Source organism: Mangifera indica, chromosome 14 (genome assembly GCF_011075055.1).
Source record: "Mangifera indica cultivar Alphonso chromosome 14, CATAS_Mindica_2.1, whole genome shotgun sequence".
Taxonomy (NCBI): Eukaryota; Viridiplantae; Streptophyta; class Magnoliopsida; order Sapindales; family Anacardiaceae; genus Mangifera; species Mangifera indica.
Window position 1 is genome coordinate 1,213,182 of NC_058150.1, and position 23,089 is coordinate 1,236,270.

At 29.4% G+C, this 23,089-nt stretch overlaps 3 protein-coding genes across 3 annotated transcripts; 1 reads left to right on the plus strand and 2 right to left on the minus strand.

The window, feature by feature from the left end:
- Positions 1–470: 470 nt before the first annotated feature.
- Positions 471–3,427, minus strand: LOC123195590 (40S ribosomal protein S7). The gene is made up of 6 exons (XM_044609384.1): positions 3,317–3,427; positions 1,992–2,076; positions 1,813–1,886; positions 1,606–1,729; positions 988–1,170; positions 471–784 (listed from the first exon to the last, which is right to left on the minus strand). The coding sequence occupies exons 2-6, from the start codon at positions 2,064–2,066 to the stop codon at positions 665–667; spliced, it is 576 nt and encodes a 191-aa protein (XP_044465319.1). The 5' UTR covers positions 2,067–2,076; positions 3,317–3,427; the 3' UTR covers positions 471–664.
- A 5,954-nt stretch (positions 3,428–9,381) lies between these two features.
- Positions 9,382–10,829, minus strand: LOC123195920 (transcription factor MYB62-like). The gene is made up of 3 exons (XM_044609783.1): positions 10,483–10,829; positions 10,277–10,406; positions 9,382–10,182 (listed from the first exon to the last, which is right to left on the minus strand). The coding sequence occupies exons 1-3, from the start codon at positions 10,652–10,654 to the stop codon at positions 9,561–9,563; spliced, it is 924 nt and encodes a 307-aa protein (XP_044465718.1). The 5' UTR covers positions 10,655–10,829; the 3' UTR covers positions 9,382–9,560.
- An 8,555-nt stretch (positions 10,830–19,384) lies between these two features.
- LOC123196862 (transcription factor BEE 3-like) lies at positions 19,385–21,036 on the plus strand. The gene is made up of 6 exons (XM_044611005.1): positions 19,385–19,892; positions 19,980–20,099; positions 20,194–20,259; positions 20,339–20,407; positions 20,509–20,586; positions 20,695–21,036. Exons 1-6 carry the CDS (start codon positions 19,515–19,517, stop codon positions 20,788–20,790), a joined length of 807 nt encoding a protein of 268 aa, XP_044466940.1. The 5' UTR covers positions 19,385–19,514; the 3' UTR covers positions 20,791–21,036.
- Positions 21,037–23,089: the final 2,053 nt, after the last annotated feature.

The following is a 23,089-nucleotide window of genomic DNA, read 5'->3' on the forward strand; positions in this document are numbered from 1 at the left end:
ATCAAACCAATTCGAATCAATTTCACCCCCATCTCAAAGTCCAAGCATGATGTATCTTTCGTAATTCTAGAATTTTCAATTATCTGAGAAAAAAACCTTAATTAATCCAACCGAACTCGAGAGCGTCCACCGATACTCAGGCCCTTAGCTTACACCTAAACAGCCTAGGCTCCTAAATGGTGGTGACACACAATATTTACAGTTTAACAAAACTCCATAAAAGCAAAATCTGTTTCAATTAAATCCGGCATTAAAATGGAGAATAATCTTAGCCCCCTCTTGAGATCAGGAACCTGAAACTCAGCCTGGGTTTGGAGTCAATTTGATCCAAGTTCAACCAGAACAGGATAAAACTGCATTAATGTATGGTTTTGAAACATTCGAATAACAAATATATTCTATTTTATTTTTACTTTTTGAAAACCGTACCAATAAGATTGAAGCCCTTTTAATGATAAATTCGAGAGCCATTTGCAAAATTTAGTATCTAATTAGACTACAGTATCAAGGATCTATCAATCCAAAATGCAGAGGGAAAATCAAATCCAAAATAACAGGAACCAGATTCTAAGAACACCTAAATTTCCAAATTTTTGAAAATGACGAAGTTTGAAAAGGATATGGGAAGAAACATTTGAAAGGCGAAATGGCACTAAATAATATTCTAAGCCTCTGACACCGGGAACTCAAACACAACTTCTTTGCCTGAAAGCTTTCTGTAAACTGCAGCAAATGTTTCCAGTTTGTACTCAGTGTTGTTGCGTTCCTTTGGATCCAAGAATACCTGTCAATTGAAGAAAGAATTGCAATAAATACAGAGTCAAGCAACAGAAATTAAAAATCATCACCTTTAATAAATAATTTACAGAATCAGTTAGGCCTGTGTATCAACCAAAATATTCAGGAATTCCCATTGCCAGACCTAAGTTTTTAATAACAATAATTCTTTGAACATTATTCCAAAATCCAAGTGGTTTAATTATGTACCTTCATTATCTTTGACCCATCAAGTCTGTATCTTATGCGCTTCCCCACAATTTCAGCAGGCAATACAACATCTTCCAAAATTGCCTCATGCACAGTTGTGAGAGTGCGGCTGCGCGGACGCTGAACAGCAGATCCTTTCTTTGGAGGCCTCAAAATCCTCCTGGTGGCAATCAAAATCACATCCTACAAAATGCCAAAAGGATAATCAGAATCAAAAATATTATAGGAAGTTATATAAAACTTAACTTGAGACAATATAACACAGACTAAAGAAAAGTAACAGTGTTATTACAGAATTTCAATCACAGCATTTAGGAATGTAATTATTGGGCATAACTCACATTCTCATATGCAAGACGTATGAACACAAATAAAAGCATAATAGGGCATATCAGAATTTCATTGCCAAACAGACTCTTATGAAATATGATGCAACAAAATTTTAGATTTTCAACACCTTCATTTATAAAACAAAACAACTCAAGCCACATAAGCACCATCCACAAGCTAACACTACACTTTCAAGTACAGTACTAAATAACAATTTCATATGGTTTACATGATATGATAGCTAGATAATGAGACAAACTTTAAGAGAATCAAGTAATCTCTGATCACCTTCCCGCTGAACTTCTTCTCAAGTTCCCTCACAAGCCTAACATGAATCTTGCGATAAGCCTTCCTCAACCTGTATGGGATATGTACGACAATAGCCTTCCGGTTCCCAGAAACATCAATTTGCCTGTATCAGGGGCGAAATATAACCATAAATAAATGTGCCAGAATCAAAATGGGATAAACTATGAAAGTTAACCAGTTTCTTACATAGCCGAATTTATATACAAGTCCTTTAAGTCACTTTTCAACTCCTGGTTGGTATTTTCCAAATCGAAGAGTGCCTATATCAATGCAGAGAGAGAGAGAGAGAGAGAGAATGGAATTTGAGTTCCAATTATAAATTTTGAATTGAGTTCACAGGTATTGCAAAAAATATTATTTAGAACCTGGGCGACTGACTCCTCAAATTCAGTTGGTTCAGCATCCTTATCTTTGTGAATCTTCTTTTTTGATGAAAACATCTTCACTAATCTGGGTCAACAGACAAAATATAAGCAAGGAAGTAATTTATTAGAAAAAAATTCATATCCTACACAAATCAATTGCTTCTCACTAACAGTAGATTTGAATCTTGAGGAAACTTAGTGATTTCATTTTTTCCAACATAAAAGAGACCATGTTACTTAACTTGAACTTATGCCAGAACATTCACAATAATTTTAACCGCCAAACTGAACATTCACAATAATTTTAACTGCTAAACTTCACTTTGGGGAGTAAAAGCTAACCAATTGATCGTGATTTTTTCAGAACAAGGTCGTTATTCTTCAAGAGCTATACTCATGACAATAAGTACTTTGAAATAAGAACATGTTATATATAAGAACATTATGAGAAGAATAGAAACAAGAGAACATTTTAACTTTATGAGCTCAAATACATATCTGATAAAATTGCATTGGCCAAGGCATATGAAGAACTAGGGTGATCCCAGTTTAGCATGACATGCTCATAAAAATACTCTCACTTGGATTTCCCCTACTTTTATCATATAATGCTCATTTTTTAAACCCAAGGTATTGTCTTTCGCATTGTCATATGCAATATTTAAAGAGTGGAAATCCAAGGGAGACTGTAGCAATGAAAAAGCACCAATTGCTGCACACATTATTTTTTACCATAACCATTGCCAGAGATTGAAAGAAAAATTATAGATATAAAGAAACTTTTATATATACTAAACAATAAAGATGTAACTCTTATAAAGCATTTTCCACTTTTGCTCCCTTATACCACTTCATTATAAGTACTGATAATGCCTTATCAATGTGTTGTTAAAAAGGTACAAAGGAATTGGAATAGAGAATGAGAGGAGACAGATTTTTTTTGGTGTTTGTGAAACTCGTGCATCTTTCAAATTCCTAAAATAGAAGTCTTTAATTTTTCACAAATACATAAATCACTTGCTAGCCTATACTGAATATATATGATTAGTTAAGAAGAAAACGAAATAAAAACATTATATTCAATCTCTTGGTAAAATTACAGTTGCTCAGTAAGACGAAAACCTAAAACCCACTTAAGCTACAGAAAGAGCGGAAAATTAATTAATTTCTTCTATTTCCCACATTTTCCGAGCAAGCAAACAGTTTACAACAGACTTGGTATTAAAATCTCAGATTAAGAGTATAGAAATCCAGATCTTTATTTAATGTACGCGCATTGTGTCAGCGACCAAAAGAGAAATTTTGAACGAGAATTAGGAGCATACCTGTAAGAGAAGGCGAGAAGGCGAAGAGGATGAGAACTCGGAGATTTTGAAAGAGCGAGAGAAGCCTTAGGGTTTGAGAGGAAAGGGGAATTATATATAAAGAAACCCAACGGCTGGGATGGTTTTTTTTTTTCAGATTTACGGTTGAGATTAACTTTTAGAATTATGTACATAAATGAAACCGGCCCAATTCCCAATCGGGCTGTTTGGACCTTTTTATGTTATGGGCCTGGCTAGCTTTTTAGCCTATTGAATCCGTAGGTGAATTTGCACAAAATTAAGCCCAAACAAAAATCAGTTCGAATTTATAATGTTTATTTTAAACTCAAATTGATAACAATAATATCAAAAAAAAGGATAAAACTTACTAGAGAACAAAAAATATTGGAGAAAAAGAAATAAGTCACCGGTGAGACGAGTATTGACATCAACATTGATTTGTAGTCGAGCTTGAACTCAATGTAATAAATTTTATTTAACTCAAACTTAACTTGTTAAAGTTGACCATAGAGTAAGCTCGAGCTAATTGAATTCGAATCCACCCCATAAGATTCCATGATTATTTTTAGCCCCAACTAATTAATCTTTATGTTAAGTATACATTTTTCTATTTAAATAAAAACATTCCTAATTTTCCCTCTGGAAAGTTGATAATTTTTTTCCTAATTTCAAAATTAATTAGATATCTTTTTCTGTCCAATCAAATTTAAATAGGTTTTTTTCTTTACACCTTTTCCCACAAATATAATTTCAACTTTTTCCAAAGTTTTATTTTTATATATTCAATAATTTAAATCAAATTAAAGGTTTCAAAGATTATAAAATTTATTAAATTTAGGTTTAGAGTTTACATAATATTCAATATTAATAATTTAAACAGAAATATAAAAATAAAATAGGAGTAATTTATAAATAAAATGCAATAAATTAGGAACTACAATATTTCATTGACCCTGCAAACTTCATTCATAACTTTTCATAATTTTAAAAAATATTAAAACTCTAACCAATTTTAAAATATTACATTTTTATAAGTTTTTTATAGTATAATTATCATTTTTAAAACTGTTAAAAATTTAAAAATTTCAAACACCCCTTAACTTTTTAAAAATTTTTAAAATCTCCTTAATAAATCCATTAACACTCATAATATTTTTAAAATTATAATTTAGCTTTTAAACTCTTAAAAAGATAAAATAAAAAAATAGAAGGAAAAGGAAAATTAAAGAAATAGTAAAAATAAAAAACAAAAAATTTGTAATTCACACCTTTTCACTTCAACGAAAATCACTAAAAAAAGTGAGTAACGGATGAAGAATTTGGCTTTACGCAATATTAAAATTTTATGGGTTCAACAAACCTTAAACGATAAATAGTTTAAAGTAATATTATATATATATTTTTTAATATATAATTCGGTTATATAATTAATATGTCATCATGTGATTGAATATTATTTTATTTTTAATTAAAAAATATCTAATTATATGATAATATATTATTTATAAACTTAAATTATCTACTGAAAATATTTAAACATAATTTTATTAAATAGTTTATTAGGCTTGATTTTTCTTTTTTTCTCCATGTTATAGTTGTAGTATTTAATTCTGTGATGGAGACTTCTCTGACCGGTCAAATTTTTTTTTTTTAAATATAATTAAGAAGATTTAATTTCTTGCTGGCTCCAAACAATCGTTATCATGGCTATCGTTTTTCCCATTCCCAGAAGCAAAATTTCTTTAAGAATATTGGGTTCTTGTGTGCATTCATTTATGAGGACAAAGAATTGGTGTGTTGATTGTCATGCATCAAAATGCTAATTGATTTTGATATCTTTAAGTCAATGTTAGTTAACCGACCTTTTTTGGAAAAAAATTAAATTAAATTCCTACATGTGCTTTGGTTGCTTTCACTATCCCTTCAGAATTAACTATACTTTGACTGGTCATCTTTATATATTAAATAATATTATATATATAATTTTATATAAAATAATGATATATTATTATATAATTAAATAATTAAAAATTAAAATTAAACTAATATTTAATTATATAATAACATATTATTAATTATATATAAAGTTATATATAAAAATTACATGATGATGATATTATTATTATTATTATTATTATTATTATTATTATATATTAATATAAAATACAATAAGATGATGAAATATTTAGAATAGATACAATTACACGTGGTTATGAGTCATCCCAGGCTAAATTCAATGTATCTAACAGTATTCATAATCTGTATCATATTAAGACCCACTTTTAATTGATCGTATAGGTCGTATTGGCCCATGACATGACACGACTCAAGACACTTTAGATTGTAGCTTTTTTAATTTTTAGTAGACCACTTCACCATAATATATATTTATTTTTTTAATTTTATTATTTTAAAATTTTAAAATTTTTTTTATGGTGTTAAGCTAACCTTAAGGTCCTTGACACGACCGGCACAACCCAACCCATGGATCATGCCTTTTCCAGCAGGTTGGTCTGGCCCGCGGCACATCTATCTATATACAATAAAGGGAAATTTCATTAAAATAATATATTTTCAATACGCTTAAACAATTTTAACAAATTTTTATTGATTATATGGATATAACAAATATTTCAATTTAATACCAGTTCTACTCTTATTTCTGACCCTGATAACCGTAGCAAACATTTTTTGTCCAAAATTTCATCTCAAAGTCAATAAAAACAAAAAATAAACTGACAAGAAAAGTGATTGTTAGTTAATGGATTTGCTTATTAATTATAATATAAAATATAATTTGTGTGAAAAGACTGTTTTTATTTGCTGAAAATTGATATATTTTTCCTCTGTAGAAAGTCTGAGTATGAAAACCCCCGTACATGTGATTATATCTAGTCATTATATATCATACTTAGTTAATATTCACCACATTAAATCTCTATTTATCACGTGTTATCACGTGTTTGATATATATATATATATATATATATATATATATATATATATATATATATATATATATATATATATATATATATTGATTATATCTGTGTAATTATAAAATGTTCACATTAATTTTTATATTATAGTTTTTTCATCCCAATTGGAAATTGAGTTGACAGTGATCTTCCCATGGAAAGAATTTTCCATAACTATATATAATATGAAGCGCATGGATCGAAAGTCTTTGATAAGGATAATTAATTTAAGAAGGGTTCATCAATATATAATTATTTAATTAATAGAGTTTCATGAACTTTATGTAGAGTTTTTCCTTGATTATTTATCATGAGAGAAAATAATAAGGTGGAAAAGCAGGGCCAAAGGACTATTTCCCACCCAAATTTTATTCTAATCTGAAAGATATACCTATGATAGATGAAAAACTCAAACACCCACTCATAAGGTAATTTTTATTATAATTTTTAGTTAGAAGTAAAAATAAAAATGTCATTTTATCACTAAACCATAAAAAGTTAAAAATTTATATTATTTCTTCTCTTAATATAGAAAACTAATAATTTGCCCTATTATTAAACTTTAAAAAACTAGGGTAAGTTCTTCCATCTTCGGCAACTGGTTGTCATTCTTGTCGTTGGCCAGCGTTTCCACTATCTTCTTCTCCCTTAGATGACATTTCTATCGAACTGATTTCGTCGGACAAATACAATTCGTCTTCATGTTTTCGATTGAAAAAAAATGAATCATTTTCGTCTAGTTGATAGATTGACATCAAAAGAATCTTTTGATGCTGATCCATCAATTAAACGAAGACAATTCATCTTTGTCTGGTCAAAGGGATTCGAACGAAAACGATTCGTCTTCATCCAACGAAATTGGTTTAGTAAATATCGATGACTAGAAAAAAAGATGGTGGAAACATTGATCGACAGCGAGAAGGGCATCCGATTGTTGGAGATGGAAGAAAAAACCTTAGGGGGAAAATACTATTTTTCAAAATTCAATTTAGGGGGGAAATAGTAAGTTTCTTAAATTAAGGGGGGAAATGAAAATCTTTAAGGTTTTGGGTTTAATAGCAAAATAATGATTTTACCCTTGAGTCTAACAAAAAAAATCTAATAAAAGTTAATCTATAGATGAGTATTTAAGTTTTTAAACTAGCATGAATATACTTTTGAGATTTAATTAAAACTTGGATGGGAAATAGTCTTTTGCCTTGGAAAAGTATAGTTTACTTGGAAAAAAGAGGGCATTCAAATAGTAAAAAGAATGAGTTCGAAATTTATTAGTGATATATTAAATTCTAATTTTCCCAATATAATTTACTTGGAAACAATATTCAAAACAAATTTGATTATTTATTTGTTAAATATAAAATCATGATTATATTTCCTAAAAAATGAAATTGGTTTGATAACAACCACAGACATCATAAGATTTTATGACAAAATAATATGATAAAAATAAACTATCAGTTAAACTATGAACCAATGAGTTTGGACTTATTTTACTATAATTAATCATGATTTATATCTGTATAAGATTGGCTCTTTATTTTCAATCAAACCAATTGATTCGATCTAATTTTTAAAACTATGATTACACATATTATAATTTATATATTTATAATTACGTATTTAAAAATATATATAGGTAATTTTATTTACTATAAATCCGTGATATTCTCCCGATGATTTCAAAGTGGGGTCTCTTCTACACTGAAATATTGCTCTAGTTTTGAGAGTTGTTCCCTAGAATTGGCTCATTCAGTTGGTAAGCAGAAGCAGCAAATGGAATATCTGATTCAGTTGAATTATATTTATGTATTAAATTGTCAGAGATGTAATATTTATAGTTATCCAATGGCTTGAAAATCAAAGAAACGAAACAATATTGAAAGGAATTGACCTTTGTTTCGTCGAGCAAATGATTGTCTTCTTGAACTTGTTTTCCCTACCATTTGTCACGCCCCAATTTGAGGTCTCTAATTATATGTCAAGTGGGTTTTATAATTTTAAACAAGATTTTTATATTATATGGTTATGTATTTTCAAACAAGATATTATATAATATATGCTTTTACATGTGCAAGTTGAATCCGTATATTTAACATCTTGTTTTGTTAGGCAAATTATATGATTTTTTTTTTTTAATGACAGAGGGCAATGTTATGTATATGATATATCTAATTTTAAATATTTAAATAATATATTAAAATATGATTAAATATTATCTAATCATATAATATTAAATTATTTAAATACCTAATCAAATATTTAAAATTAAATTAACATAATTTTATTTAATAATTTAACTCAAACAAATTCAAACACTACCATATTTTATATAAATAACTTGTATATTTTTGGTGGGTTAACGCTAGCCCACTATTGATCCATATTTTAGTCTAAATCTTATAATTTTTTAGTAAGATTATGTTCATTGGATCGGTATGATAGAAGCAAATTATATGTATTATTAGTGTGGCTTGAATCATATAACACACATATATCTCTATCCCCACTAAAACTTTTTTATAAAAATATAAGGAAACTAAAAAATTGAAATTCATATTGTTGATGATGGTGAAAATTTTGTTGTCAAAAAATGTAAGATTAATAGTGTGATTTTACGAAAATAATTAAGAATTAATAATCGAGACGGTAATATATTTAAAGTGGTTTAACCTATTACTTTTGAAGTATATACCTATTGTTATATTGTTGTTCTTTTAATAAGACTTCGAGAATAATTATAAATAATTGTAAATTATCTTACCTTTACCTCCATACATTATTCAATTTATAGGGTTAGAAGAAAGTATGATAATATAATTATACAAAAAAGATATTAAGAAAATGCGATAAAAAATTCATATTGTTATCTTGCTGAAATACAAGATAATGATATAATAATAGAGTGAGTAGATTAAGAAACGGTTAAAACGGTTAAAAATCATTCTTTATATTGTTTAAAGGTTAGAAGACTTTGATCTATATTTAGAATCGATCTATGTAATATAAGTGACACGAGAGTAAATTTTTTAAATTATACACATTTTTTTATCGAGTTTATGGTGGTGCTTGTATTAAGTGACAAATTAATTGGAAAACTGAAATTTAAACACGTTAAATACTTAGAGCTTGTACAAATTAGATTGGCTTGTACACGTACAACAGAGGATCCAATTTCATTAATACTGACTGACTAAAATTAAAGTTCTGAACCGTAATACTTCTTTATTACAAAAAAAAAAAAAAAACAAAGACTTCCTGAGATTCCATTAAATTTCTACTGAGTTTTTGAATTGCCAGAGTTCACCCATGTTCCACATGCCATCTTCAGCTAAATCATATTCAACCCAACTGTTATTTTCAGCTCCTAATTGACAATCGTTAAGTGGGTTGTTGAAATCTCCCTGATTTGCCATGGTTTCCAAGTAGAAATCCCTGGGAAACGTGCTGTATTGATACTGAAAAGGACTCGTTTGGTAGTCTGAAAACTGAGATATTTGAGTAAAATTCATTGAGTCTGATGAGGACATGCAAGAATTCGTGCCATGTTCGGAGTCTGAGTTCATCTCTTGATGATAAAAACCCCCCTGGTGACCTGCAATTTTTGTCGGTGCCACTGGCTGGAGTGACGATGAGGGTGATGATGATGTTGAAATATATTGCTGAAAATTAGAGTGAGGATTAAGATTAACAGTTGAAGAGGAAGAAGATGATGATTCGTTAATTTTCTGAAGCAATCTGGGAATCCAGAAATAACGAATAACATCCTGAAATGCTGTGCTGTTTGCATCAATCTTCAGATGCCTGGCTTGTTTCTGCACGCGAGTTCTCCAGTAGTTCTTGATTTCATTGTCAGTTCTTCCTGGTAAATGCTGAGCAATCTTCGACCACCTAAGAACAAACAAATCCATGAATTTTCAGCTTAAATTTTTCTCGAGAAAATCAAGCTTTAATACAGAATAATGCCAATTTAGAATGATTTTACCTGTTACCCCACTTAGAGTGAAGTTCAAGAATGGCCATCTGTTCTTGAGGAGTAAGATTTCCTCGCTTCACATCTGGTTTCAAATAATTCAACCATCTCAATCTGCAACTCTTCCCTGTCCTCTTCAAGCCTTCAACCCAACAAAAGAAAATTACACAAGGTCGATCAAAAGCTTGTTAAAGTAAGAAATGGAGAATCGAAGTTACCAGAGCGTTTTGCTAACAAATTCCACCGGCGTTCGCCGTGGCGAGATATGCAGTGAATGAGGAGAGTGTCTTCTTCCAGAGTCCACGGCCCTCGCCGGAGCTCATCAGAATCACTTTCTGCAGAAGCGCTTGTGCTGATCTTACTGAAGGAAGACATGGAGTCTTCTCTCATTAATTGAAGCTAAAATGGGGAAGTCGCATGCAAGGAACTGAAAAAATATAAATGACACTTAGAGGTTAATTTAAAGCTTCACGCCTTCTTCTAATTTGCTGTACTTAAAGCGACTTTTCAAAGACGCAGAGGGTAAAGAAGGAGACAGAATATAGAGTTTCCATTGAACTTCCATTAGTCCAACACTTCAGCCATAAATATAGAAAAAAAAAAAATAACAGAAAATTTTTCTAAACAGTGTTTCAACGGCTGGCTCCAAACGGAGACGCCTCAGTCTTGGTGGCTGGCCCTGTTTAGTTTAATTTGATTCAAATTTGTTTAATTTAAATTTAAACTAAGTTTAAATTAAAAAAGTTTGATCTTTTTTTAAATCAAGTCAAACTTGATCTAAATGGTGTTTAGCTTGGTTCGCTTTGAATTTATTATTCTGATTCATAACTTGAGTTCGACGCATATCCATAACTTAAATTTATCGTTTCAGTTTGCGACTCATTTTCAAAACATATTCTTTTTGTCTATTAATTATTAGGTAAAATAAAATCTTTTTGTTAATAAATTAGAAACTTAAATTACGTATTTGAGTTATAAATTAAAATAAAGTTTAAACAAAATTGAAGAAAAACCATTTTTTATTTGAGTCGAACTCAAACCACTTTTAATTTTAGTTTGATAAACTAAAATTAGACTTAAATCAGATAATTATTTATTTAAATTAAACTCAAATTAAAAAATATTTAGAAATTTTCCGTCCGTATCCGTCGCTTTTTTATCACTTGGATGTCCATAATCAAGCACTCTACAAGGATGGCCCCAGATTCCTCCAATTCTTTGCCAAAGAAAAGACTATACGCTCAAGACTCTTTCAAGCCGTCACACAAAAGGGCAAAAAAATTATTGTTTCGAAGATTTTTTTGGCTTGTCCAGTGGGGTTTTTATTTTTATAAAAATAAAATAATCAAATTTAGGTTGCGAGAAACACGGATTCTTTAAAGGCCACGTGTTATATCAGTGATTAACCTCTCATTTTCTTTTTTATGGATATTATTTTGTTTTATAATGTTTAAATTATTTTTATTTTATTTTTGTTCATGGAAGACACATTATTTTTTTTAAAAAAAGTTCAATGATATTCTCTTATCTATAAAGTGTCCCTATAAAAATCATCACACTAATGAAACTTGTTCGTACGATTATGATTAGTAACTAACTATAGCATCATCAATCGAGTTCATCCCTTATCCACTATATCAACTTGACATAACAATATATTCTTGATTTAATTGAAAATCCAATCAATATCCGAGAGAAGATTTTCATAATTTTCTTTTCTCTTGGTGTCAATAAGAGAGTTTTCTTCTCATCCTAGTAAGAAAAACTCTGATATTATAAATATTTTTCCAAGTTAAAATAGTTTTAAATCTTATGAATTATATGTAAATTAGGATATTTCTGATAGTTGTATTTAGATGTAATCTGTCCTCTTAATTCTAATATGCTTCTTCGTATATTTTGTTACATTAATTAATAATAATACGATAAATATAAATTTTCTGACCATTTAGTTATTTATATTACATTGTAGTAGATTTCAGGATTTTTTTTTTTTTTCCTTATAATTGTTGTTGTCGTCTAAATTGCGTAAGATTCGGAATAAAATCTTACCGATGAAGTCATTTGATAACGTGTAATTTATTGTATCTCGCTTCATCTTCACTTCTTAGAAATTTACTAGAAACTCGATGGAGACATTGACGTCGGTGGGGGGCCAATCAAGACAGGTCTAGTGCCCTTTAGCATCATGAAGTTGCACATTTTCCATTTAGATATTCTCTCCATTGGCAGCAGGACTTTCGTGGTGTAGACGACTAACAAATTGACTAAGACATATAAAATATAGATTTATGAGATTAATGTTGTAAGACTAAAAAGAAAAAAAAATCATGCTAATATATTTTTTCTTGTATATGAATATACGTAAAAACAAATTATAGAAAAAAAAATCAAATTGTTGATATAAACAATTTCACATCAAACAAGACCTGATAATCTTGAATTAATATAAATTTATTATCTTTTATTTTTTTTTCACAAGAAATATTTAAAAAGCAAAAAAGTAAAACTAACGAAGACTACATTAAACGGATAATATTTTATGATTTATTTATTATATATTGATTGAATAAACATTAATAGTGACATTATTTGTAGAGACATTATCAGTCACTCTCTTTAAATTTTCTACTAAGGGTTATGTTTATGAAAAAAAAAAATCTCGCTTTAAATTAAAATTAAGGGTGATTTATTAATGTAAACTTTCCATCTTCCTATTTTTGGGACATTTTTTAAGTGATAAAATCATATGAAGCCTTTCAAAGGGCAAAATGAAGACTAAAACTTATATAATATCTCACAATTTTAAGTGGTTTGATATATGATTAGAAACATTATCCAAACCAATAAATAATCTTTAATTTTTTTTTTTTAAACTTCTTTATGGCGCTATGAGCACCCTGACCCATGTCTTTTTTATTTTTTTATTTTTTTAATTTGGTGTTGAGTCAATTGAAAAATAATAAGTAATTTATTTTTCTAAAATATGCAAAAACTTGACTTGACTTAAAAACATAAGCTCAGGGCTGAAAATTTAAGTTCCAATATTCCATGACGAAACATGATATTAATTTCTTTGGTATAATTCAATTTGATTTCGAACTGTACATTTCCTGAAATCGGCATGTGGTCAAGCACTATGTACCATTCAAACTTTGATGAAACAATTTGTACCCTTTAAGTTTGAAAAATTTATTTTTCACCCATTTACATTAGTTTTAACTATCAAAGCATATTTTTGTCATTTTTATATAATGTATAATAGGTACACCCATAATAATACAAATAAAATGTAAAATACAATTTCATTCTAACTATTTTATCTTTTATTTTTATTTAAATTTTTCTTTCCTTCTTGTTTCTCCTTCTTTTAGTCATTGAAAACCACTAATAAGAGAACTGACAGATGTAGATATGATTAGAGCTTGTACATGTGGCAAGACGATAAAATCAACTAAAACAAAGCTCATCAATGACATAATTAAGCGAAAAACAATAAATTTGTCAGTTGGTGATAATGCAAAGATAGCAAAAAGAGAAGACAAAGAGTCTCGTTAAATAATATTTTTTAATAATTATTTTTTCTTTCCTTCTTGTTTCTCCTTCTTTTAATCATTGAAAACCACTAACAAGAGAACTGACAGATGTAGATATGATTAGAGCTTGTACATGTGGCAAGACAGTAAGATCAACTAAAACAGAGCTCATCAATGACATAATTAAGTGAAAAACAATAAATTTATCAATTGGTAATAATGCAAAAATAACAATAAGAGAAGACGAAGAGTCTCCGTTAACTAATATTTTTTAATAATTATTACAATAGACAAAAATATTTATAATTTGTTGAAACTTGAGAGACAAAGTATAATTCAACATAAAAAATATAATATTCTTGTGTTTTTATAAAATTTATAAAAAAATATATATGTATATTAATAAATTTTATTTACAGATATAAGGAGAAAATATAATTTTCCAATTGAAAGATCCAAAATCGTGGGATAGAAATATAGGAAACGTGCCTGACTAAACAACACAAGATGAATAAATGATCATAATCTGCGAATCAAAACGTGGATGAATTGTTCTTGGTAGGAATCAAAAGGCATGAATTTGTCTACCCTCGTTGTTTGTTCTGTGGTTCCTGTTGCCCCATCCATTTTCAAAATAAAGCGCAAAGACAAGAGGGGAGGGAAAAGTCCGTCGGCTAAATTTATCAGTGCAGCAATATTTGACTCTTCATTATTAATCCCAAGTGTAATGTATCCTTGTCTTCCACGTATCACCCATGTGTCACTATACACATATCTTTTAGGGTCGGTCTATATGTGTTGGTTTAAGTCGAATTCAATGTCCGATTTAAAATTACTTTATTTTGTTTATCTCTCTAATAATATTATTCATATTTTTAATAATTTTTAAATATATAATACATCAATTTGAACGAAACTGTATTCAAACTTAAATTGAATTTTATAAATTCGATTTGACTTTAAACCAATCCCAAACCTAACTTGAAATTGCGGCTAATAATTTGTACAAATGTAAGTGATAAGCTTTACAAAACTGAATTTATAATTGTCATGTGATTAATTGTAAAAATATAACTCAAATAGTAGTTGAATAAGCTTAATTATATATGTAACTTAAATGATAAAAATGATTCCCTTAACTTAATCCATATCGGACGGATAAATTTGGGTTGATCACCCAATTCTTTGATCGAACAACCATTATTTAAAATCTCTTCATTCATAGGTATATATATTAGTAAATTAAAAAATATATACAAATTATTTTGTTAATTTTTAGGCTCTTACGTGGCTTTGTGTTTGTTTCCGGGATTTCCACATAGCAGTCGTGGATCTTACAGCTTGGCTCGGTGACATTTGTTCTTCATGGAAAATTATTGCAGAAATTAACGACCGTGACAAGACAAGCAATTGGTAGAGACAAAATAAAGATCAGAAACTGAGTACTGAATGACAATTAAATTAAATAAACATACTTTATACGACCGCAGAATTCTGATAAGACTGATAGTAACGGTGGCTGATATGCTTCTTTTTATAATTTAAATTCAAATTAAATAAATTTAAATTAAGTTAAATCTATTTTTAATATCAAACTTTTATACCTATCCCCTTTTATTATATAATGCAAATACATAAAAATATTTTTTAACTATTAAAATTATCCTGAGAATATAATAATACATTATTAATATATTTAAATGATGTGTATATATATATATATATATATATATATATATATATATATATATATATATATATATATATATATATATATATATATATATTAAGATAACGTTACTCTAATCGTTATCTCATTAATTTGTCTAATCTGGAAGATAATTAGATAAGTAACACAAATGAAGATCAGGCGTGATTGTCGGCTACAAACAAAAATTATTATAAAGTTGAAGAAAAGAAAATAAAAATCACATCATTGAATTGATTAAATTTCACGCAGCCCTGAGATTATGACAGTAATTTCGTTGACAGTCTCATTGCTGTAAACGGAGGCTTTTTTCCTTTTTCGTGGGATTGAAAATTAGTTTAGTTTGATTCACGTGTACTCGAATTAAAATGTTTAATTTGTTTTTAAAATTAAATCAAATTTAAACTAAAAAGAATTTAATTTGATTTGGCTTGTGAGAAAAGTGAATGACTTTATTTGAATTCTATTAAAACGGCATTAACACTGATTTACCCATGATTAAGGAAAACTAAAGTGGCTATGATCGAGTCCAATACTTCGTTTTCAATTGGCCCATCCTCAATTTTTGTAGAAACTGGGTTTTAACAAAAAATAAAGACATGCTTGTTTTCTACCCAATTTAGGTGTGGGCTAACTTCAGGCCCAATATCTATTTGGGCTTTAAATTATTATTTTCAAGCTCAATACCAATTATTGTTATTATTGGGGACTTTTTTAGAATTGGTTGAATTTTACACTTTGACCTCTTAAATGCAATTGATCAGCTCTAAAAACAAATATTGAATTATTTAGAATTTTTTTCTGAGTCATATTATATTATAAAATTTTGAAATATAGCACAGATGGGAGCCATGTGATTTTACGAAAGTAATAACCATAAAAAAGAGATTTTTAAAGTAGTTTGATTTGTTAGTAAAAAGTTTACATCTATTGTTACATTATTGATATTTTAGGGAAATTTGGTTAAGTAACAATATAACATGTAAAAATTGTCACACTTTCTATTTCCGTACAATTTTATATTTGTAAAATAAGAGAAAATGATAATGTATTTAGATCATCGCACATTATATTTAAATATTTAAAGAAAGATGACCAAGTTATCTTGCAATAGCCAAAGATAAATATGGAATACGATCTGTAATTATAAAAGGCTAAAATAAGATACTGAGGAGATCATAAAAACAACTAAAATTACCATAAACCATCCTTTCTCTTATTTTAGGATAAAATGGTTTCTATCTATGTTATGGGTTAATTTATAAGTAAATGACATATTTAGTCGTTGCATGACGTTTGAGTAACTAATCGTTTCTTTCGTACAATTCTATTCATTTTACTAAAAAAAAGGATGACTACCCAACACCATTTATTTCAATTATTTTGTTTTCAAAGTGACCTACCAAACTTTATATTAGATTTTCCATTTATATGGGAACAAAGCTTACCATATCTTTTTAAGTCCAAGAATTTCCGTGTATCCATTTAAGAATAGGATCACAACAAATTCAAACTAAAGCGATGTTGGCACCACACCCTTAAAGTCAAAAGAACTAGGGCCTATTTCATCACAGTTTATACTTAGTTTCCAATCATAAATTGGTCAATCAGTTCTTTGACTTTAGAAACATTATACTGATAGGATTATTCCCATTAGGATATATTTGATTTGGGCATAACCAAGTTTAGAATCCGTTTAAATTTAAATTAAATCAATAAAATTTTGTTTGGGTTTAAACTTATTTGATTATCGATAATACGAATAATATTGTAAGTGATATAAACATTATCACTAAATAAAAAAATAAATTAATTTTGAATTAAAATATTAAACTAAAGTTAGAATTTAAAATTAATTTGATCGAACCAAACCAATTTGGGTGAAATCCACCATTAATTGTTGTAGGTGAAAATGAGTTATCAATGTCATTTAATAAGGTTTATACCTATAAAAAGGTTGTACACTTATAAGAGAAAGGGAGCATAATATGATATTTCTATAATAAAATATATGTTAGTGACAAGTGATTAGACGGAATTAGATGGAATTAAATTAGGGTTTTGAATGAGAATGGCAGACCAGGGTTGGCAGATGTTGAATCAAGAAGAGATTTTCTCAAGAGGCCAAATTAATTGAACTGCCACGTGCCTAACACACATCCCATATGCATCCAATTAACTCTCCTAACTATTTATAAGAGTGATTACCATTTTTCCATGAAAACAGTTTCTCGCTATAGATGTCATAAACCATACTTTTTCGCTTAAAATTTATTTTTAATTTAAAAAAAAAAACTCATGCTAGAAGAATAAGAATAATAATTTTGCTATCAATAAATGGAAAAGAATTACTATTTTACGGATTTCATTTTAATATTTTATACATCCGAGTTTAACTTATTTATATGTTTAAAAGCTTAAATTTCAAATTTTAGAATTCAATTTTAGAAACTCTAGATATCCCTCTTTGGCTGGTATCTTACCATCACCACTACTTTTGCACTATTGCCACTACCATTTTGATTGAAAACTTATGGTGTGACAAAGTTACAAGATTGTGGGTGTGAGAGAGAGACTTGTTTGCAATGTTGGGAGTGTGAAATGGTTTGTTGGGATAAGGGGGTGGGGTTCGGTGGCAATAATAAGGGGTTGATTAAATGTGCAATAAAAATGTGAGAGATGATAGGTGTGAGAGAGAGAGTGGCTTATCGGAATGAATGAAGTGATGATAACAGTGATAAGAGATTGACTAGATCATTCATTCAAAAAAAAAGAAAACGGTAAAGGTGAAAATGAAAGGAGAAGAATAATATTTATTACAAAATTTATTAGCTAAATATAAATTTTATTGAAAGGCGAATTCAAACCAAACTTAAACAAAGGTTATATTAAACTTGGCTCGTTCAAATCATTGAAGAAAATTAGTTAAATAAAAGAATGGTTCAAATATAAGAGAATCGCCAATGATGTGAGTTCCAATTCAAGCCAAGTTGAATGTCCATCTAAGTTGAAGTAGTTTAAATCGAATTTGCTCTTGATTAATCCTACCTAGACACAGCCACCTGGGCAAAATGAAGCTGTACCTGAAGGCATTGAAAGGCTCATTTTCTGCCCAAATACGCTTAGCAACAGCAACAGCAACCTAACAGTAACGTGGCCTCCCTTTGGCACGCTTTTTGCGGTGGTCCTGTGCATCAATTTATTAATGGTTATGAACACGGACACAAACACTAACATATCTATTGAAATCAGTGACCACTTTGTTTATAAGATGTTATACACGTTAATGCATATGAGGTCTTGTTACTTGATTAATACAAACCCTAATTCTCAGAGAGCAAAGGGTAACGCCCCAAACTCATAAGTGGTATTTAATTACCTGCTACTTGCCATTTTGTGGATAGAGTGCTTTCCACTAGTTAATAAGTATAAAAGGTTTGAATTTATCTCAAAGAAGAGTCTTACTTGCATTTTCCTAAGATTAAGAATTCTATCTAAGTCTAGTTTAATAATAAGAGTCATAATAGAGTTTGGTTAAAATCCTAATATATATAAATATATTATTCTTTTATATAAGTATAAGAACAATTCAATAATAAATACATTTATTTTAACGAGATATGATAAAATATTTGATAATATTAACTTTATTAAAGATAACCCGATTTGGGATGAATTAAGAAAAAATATACTTTTTTTTTTAACTATTTAATGATCTAATATATAAGCTATGATCTATTTATATCTGTTATTAGCGCACCAAGTAATTATATAAATCTTTTATACTGTAGACTTCGAGTCTGCCGACCTACAATTCATAAAAAGTTCTCTTTCCTTATTGCCAAGTCACTTGTTATGGTTGGCTCCATATCCCATTCTTCAGTGTAAAGTAAAACTTCAAATAAAAAAATTACAATTGCAGAAACCCTATAAATATATAACACAACTCTCCATCCTCATTATCCAAACAAATTTCGGCTCTTCATCAATTTTCCATAGACCTGCCATGGCTAATTTCGCACAAGAATTTCAGAGCTTCAGACCCTCAATTTTTTCCCCAGATACTGATCCAAACATGGAACAAATGAACCAGTTCAGTCTCCTGGACAGTTCAAACTCGAATTGTCAAAGCTTCATGCCTTTCTTCAATGACAACTTCTTTAATCATCCCACTCTACTCGACTTCCCTGGAAGTTTGGCTGAAACTTTTCCAGGTTTTTTCCCACAAAGCAATCAGAGTCTTGTGCCTGCAGTTGCTCAGTCTACAGTCACATCTGAAAACGAAATTCGAGAGGCCAAGAAGGGAAAAGCCGTTGATATATCAGAAAGCAGCTGTGAAAACTCTTCTCCTTTGGCTTCTGAAACTGGGATCAAGAGGAAAAATGTAAACATACAATCTTGTTAATCATCTTTTATATGGTTAATTATGGAATCTAATTTCATTATGGACTGTTTTTTTTTTTTTTTAAAGACTTCAGGGAAAAGAAAGAGAGCAAAAAACAATGAGAAGGAAGAGGAGAAACCAAGGGAGGTTGTTCACGTGAGAGCTAGAAGAGGACAAGCTACTGATCGCCACAGCTTAGCAGAAAGAGTATAAATTTTAAGCTTTTCAGAAACAACTGATCACAGAACTAGAATTAATGAATAAGGGAGAATTTATGAGTTCATAATTTGTTTTAATTCAGGTCAGAAGAGGGAAAATCAATGAGAGACTAAGATGTTTACAAGATATTGTTCCAGGATGCTACAAGGTAAAAACAATTTTTCTATATATAATTTACATTAATTTTCTTTTTTTATAATATTCTCAAACTCATTGAAAATTTGCAGACAATGGGCATGGCAGTAATGCTGGATGAGATAATTAATTATGTTCAGTCCTTGCAGAATCAAGTTGAGGTGAGTTTCAGTAGAATTAACAGAAGAATTTAAAAAATATTGCTTTCTCAGATAAGAAGATTGAGCTGATAATAGAATTTTGTTCATTGGTTTGGATGCAGTTTCTCTCCATGAAGCTCACTGCAGCAAGCACCTTTTATGACTTCAATTCAGAGTCAGACGCCATAGAAAAAATGCAGGTATAGCTAACCAACCCAGGTCTTTTCAAATTATAACCGCTGCTATTATCATAATTGCGTAAATCAATTGGTAACGAGAAAAACAACTTTGTGTTTGACATTTGGCAGAGGGCAAACGCAAATGAGGCAAAAGATGAGTTGGAGAGATTGATGAGAGAAGGATATGGGGGAATTGGTTGCTCCCAGATAGGAAGACCGTTCTGATGGACTTCAACTTTTTATCTGTCATACAACACTTGAAGATGAAGGTGCTCGATCTAATATTTCCTAAATTTTTTTCCATTTTCAAGAAAACTTGTCCCCACTTCATGTTATACATAGCTAGTTGTTCTGGACTTCCTGTATACTTGTAATTGCCACTCACACATGTGGGGGAATTCAGTCAGTATGAATTGTTTGAAGAGAAGAAGAAGAAGAAAAAAATAGAAAATCTTATCCATTCATTATCCATCTCCTGTATAGTTTTGATTTATATGCTTTGCAATCTATTTTGATCCACATATCACACTATGTTAGAAAACCCCAACTAAATCAAACAGCAAAGAACACAAATACTCCAAACACGAACACAGGATTTATATGGAAAATTTAGTATGGACAAAAGATGGAGAAATTTCCACCATGAATGAAAAAGAATACAAGAGAACAGATTGCTTTGTTTACTCTAATTTTGACTCTCACTTTTCACATACACTTTAGCACAAACTTTTCACATACACTTTAACACAAGTTGTATATGCAAATCCTAATTAGCATGTACTTTGACATGTGTGCTTGAAGGTTGCATATGTTATATCCGCAGGTCGTACCCCTTTTTCTGCAGGTTGTTGTTATTCTACCAAGTATCTGTGTTGAGTCATGTAGTCCATACTTCAGAAGTGAAGTCCTGCACATACAAATTTACATCTCAAAACTGCATTTCGTAAATTTGGATAATTCTCTTTCAAACTTCGGATCATTACTATTTAACTTAGAGTAATAATATGATGTCGTGGTTATACACATAAATAAAAAATTAGTTTTTTTTTTTTTTAAATAAGGAATCGTATCCCAATCAAACCATCTCTTCCCGATTAAACTAACTACATTGAATCTCTTATATATTTTATACATACGATCTCTTCTGTTGTTATTCAATCTACCCTTTAAAAGCAAAATCGGTTTGTTTTGTTGTATCAAGATAACTGCCAGGAAAGTCATTCGACAGTAACCTTTTTTTTTTTTTTCTTTCACTTGGTTACCTTCCAACTTGACTGACCTGAAATTATGAGAATGTTGAAATGACAGTGAGATACTGCGGGGAGTATAATTAAGCCATTTTATGTCGGCACTGATGTTTTCACAGTCCTCCACTAAACAGATTTCACTTGTTTTTATTAGATCAATTATTTGAGCTTTCTCTTTTTTTCCATCTTACACAGTTACCCAATGACAACAGAAAGTGATCATAATTTATATTCAATCAAACTATGTAATGTTTAAGTGACTTAGGTATTCAAATAGTTCATCATATAATTATAGAATTTTAAATTAAATATAAAATAATATATCGTTTGAATATTTAATTAGATATTTAAAAATAAATGAGTTCACGTAACATTGTAAAAAAAAAACAAAACAAAACAAATCATTTGTGGCCAGTTGTGGAAAAATCCCTATTGTCTGTAAAATTAGAAACTGGCTTGGGGACCCAAAAGGCAACAAAAATTTCAAGAGATCTCTTCTTCTTGTCTCTCCATTATGGAACCCTACAAAGCTTAGATGGATGCATAAAATCTGATGGGTTTTGCCAATTCATGAATTGAATAATTGGAGATGAGAAATTATTAAGAACAAAAATTCATCTTTTTTCATAAAAATAAATAAATAAATATTGGGATAGATGCAATGCACCCATGAAAATAGGAGTTAAAACGGACCAAAAAAAGAATGGGCAAGGTGGGTTCTCCCACATCTCAAATGATAAGAACTTGTGAACCCATCTACTAATTTTTAATTTATTTTGTTTCTTCTCTCTTTCCACTCGGAATCTTTTCAATTTTGACTCTTTTTTGACTTGTTCTTTCTGGTTTGTGTCATGGGGAAGCATGCATGAACAAGAAACAAAAGCAAAAGGGAAAGAGGCTTATAGTTTTGGGGTCCCATTTTGAGTGAGTGGATAATGTCAAGAATTCCCAATTTAATTGATTAATTTAGATTGAGGGTCACATAGTAGGTGATGAGGTTGGATTGAAGGGACCGAGAATATTATGTGGGCAAGTTCAAGGATCCATGAAAGTGGGCTCATCATCAAGCTTTTCAAGTGGAGAAGGTTGGTAGAGTGTCAAGAATCTGAATTTAATTCCACTTATGAATGCTTTTTCATAGATTCATTGTTATAGTTAAGTTCACATACACATACATTCATTATTCATCAACCTCTTTGAGATATAATTAGAGTATTTGATGTCTCTTTTCAGGGTGAAAATAAATTGGATTTGAGTTAGAGCTTCAATTGAGAAAC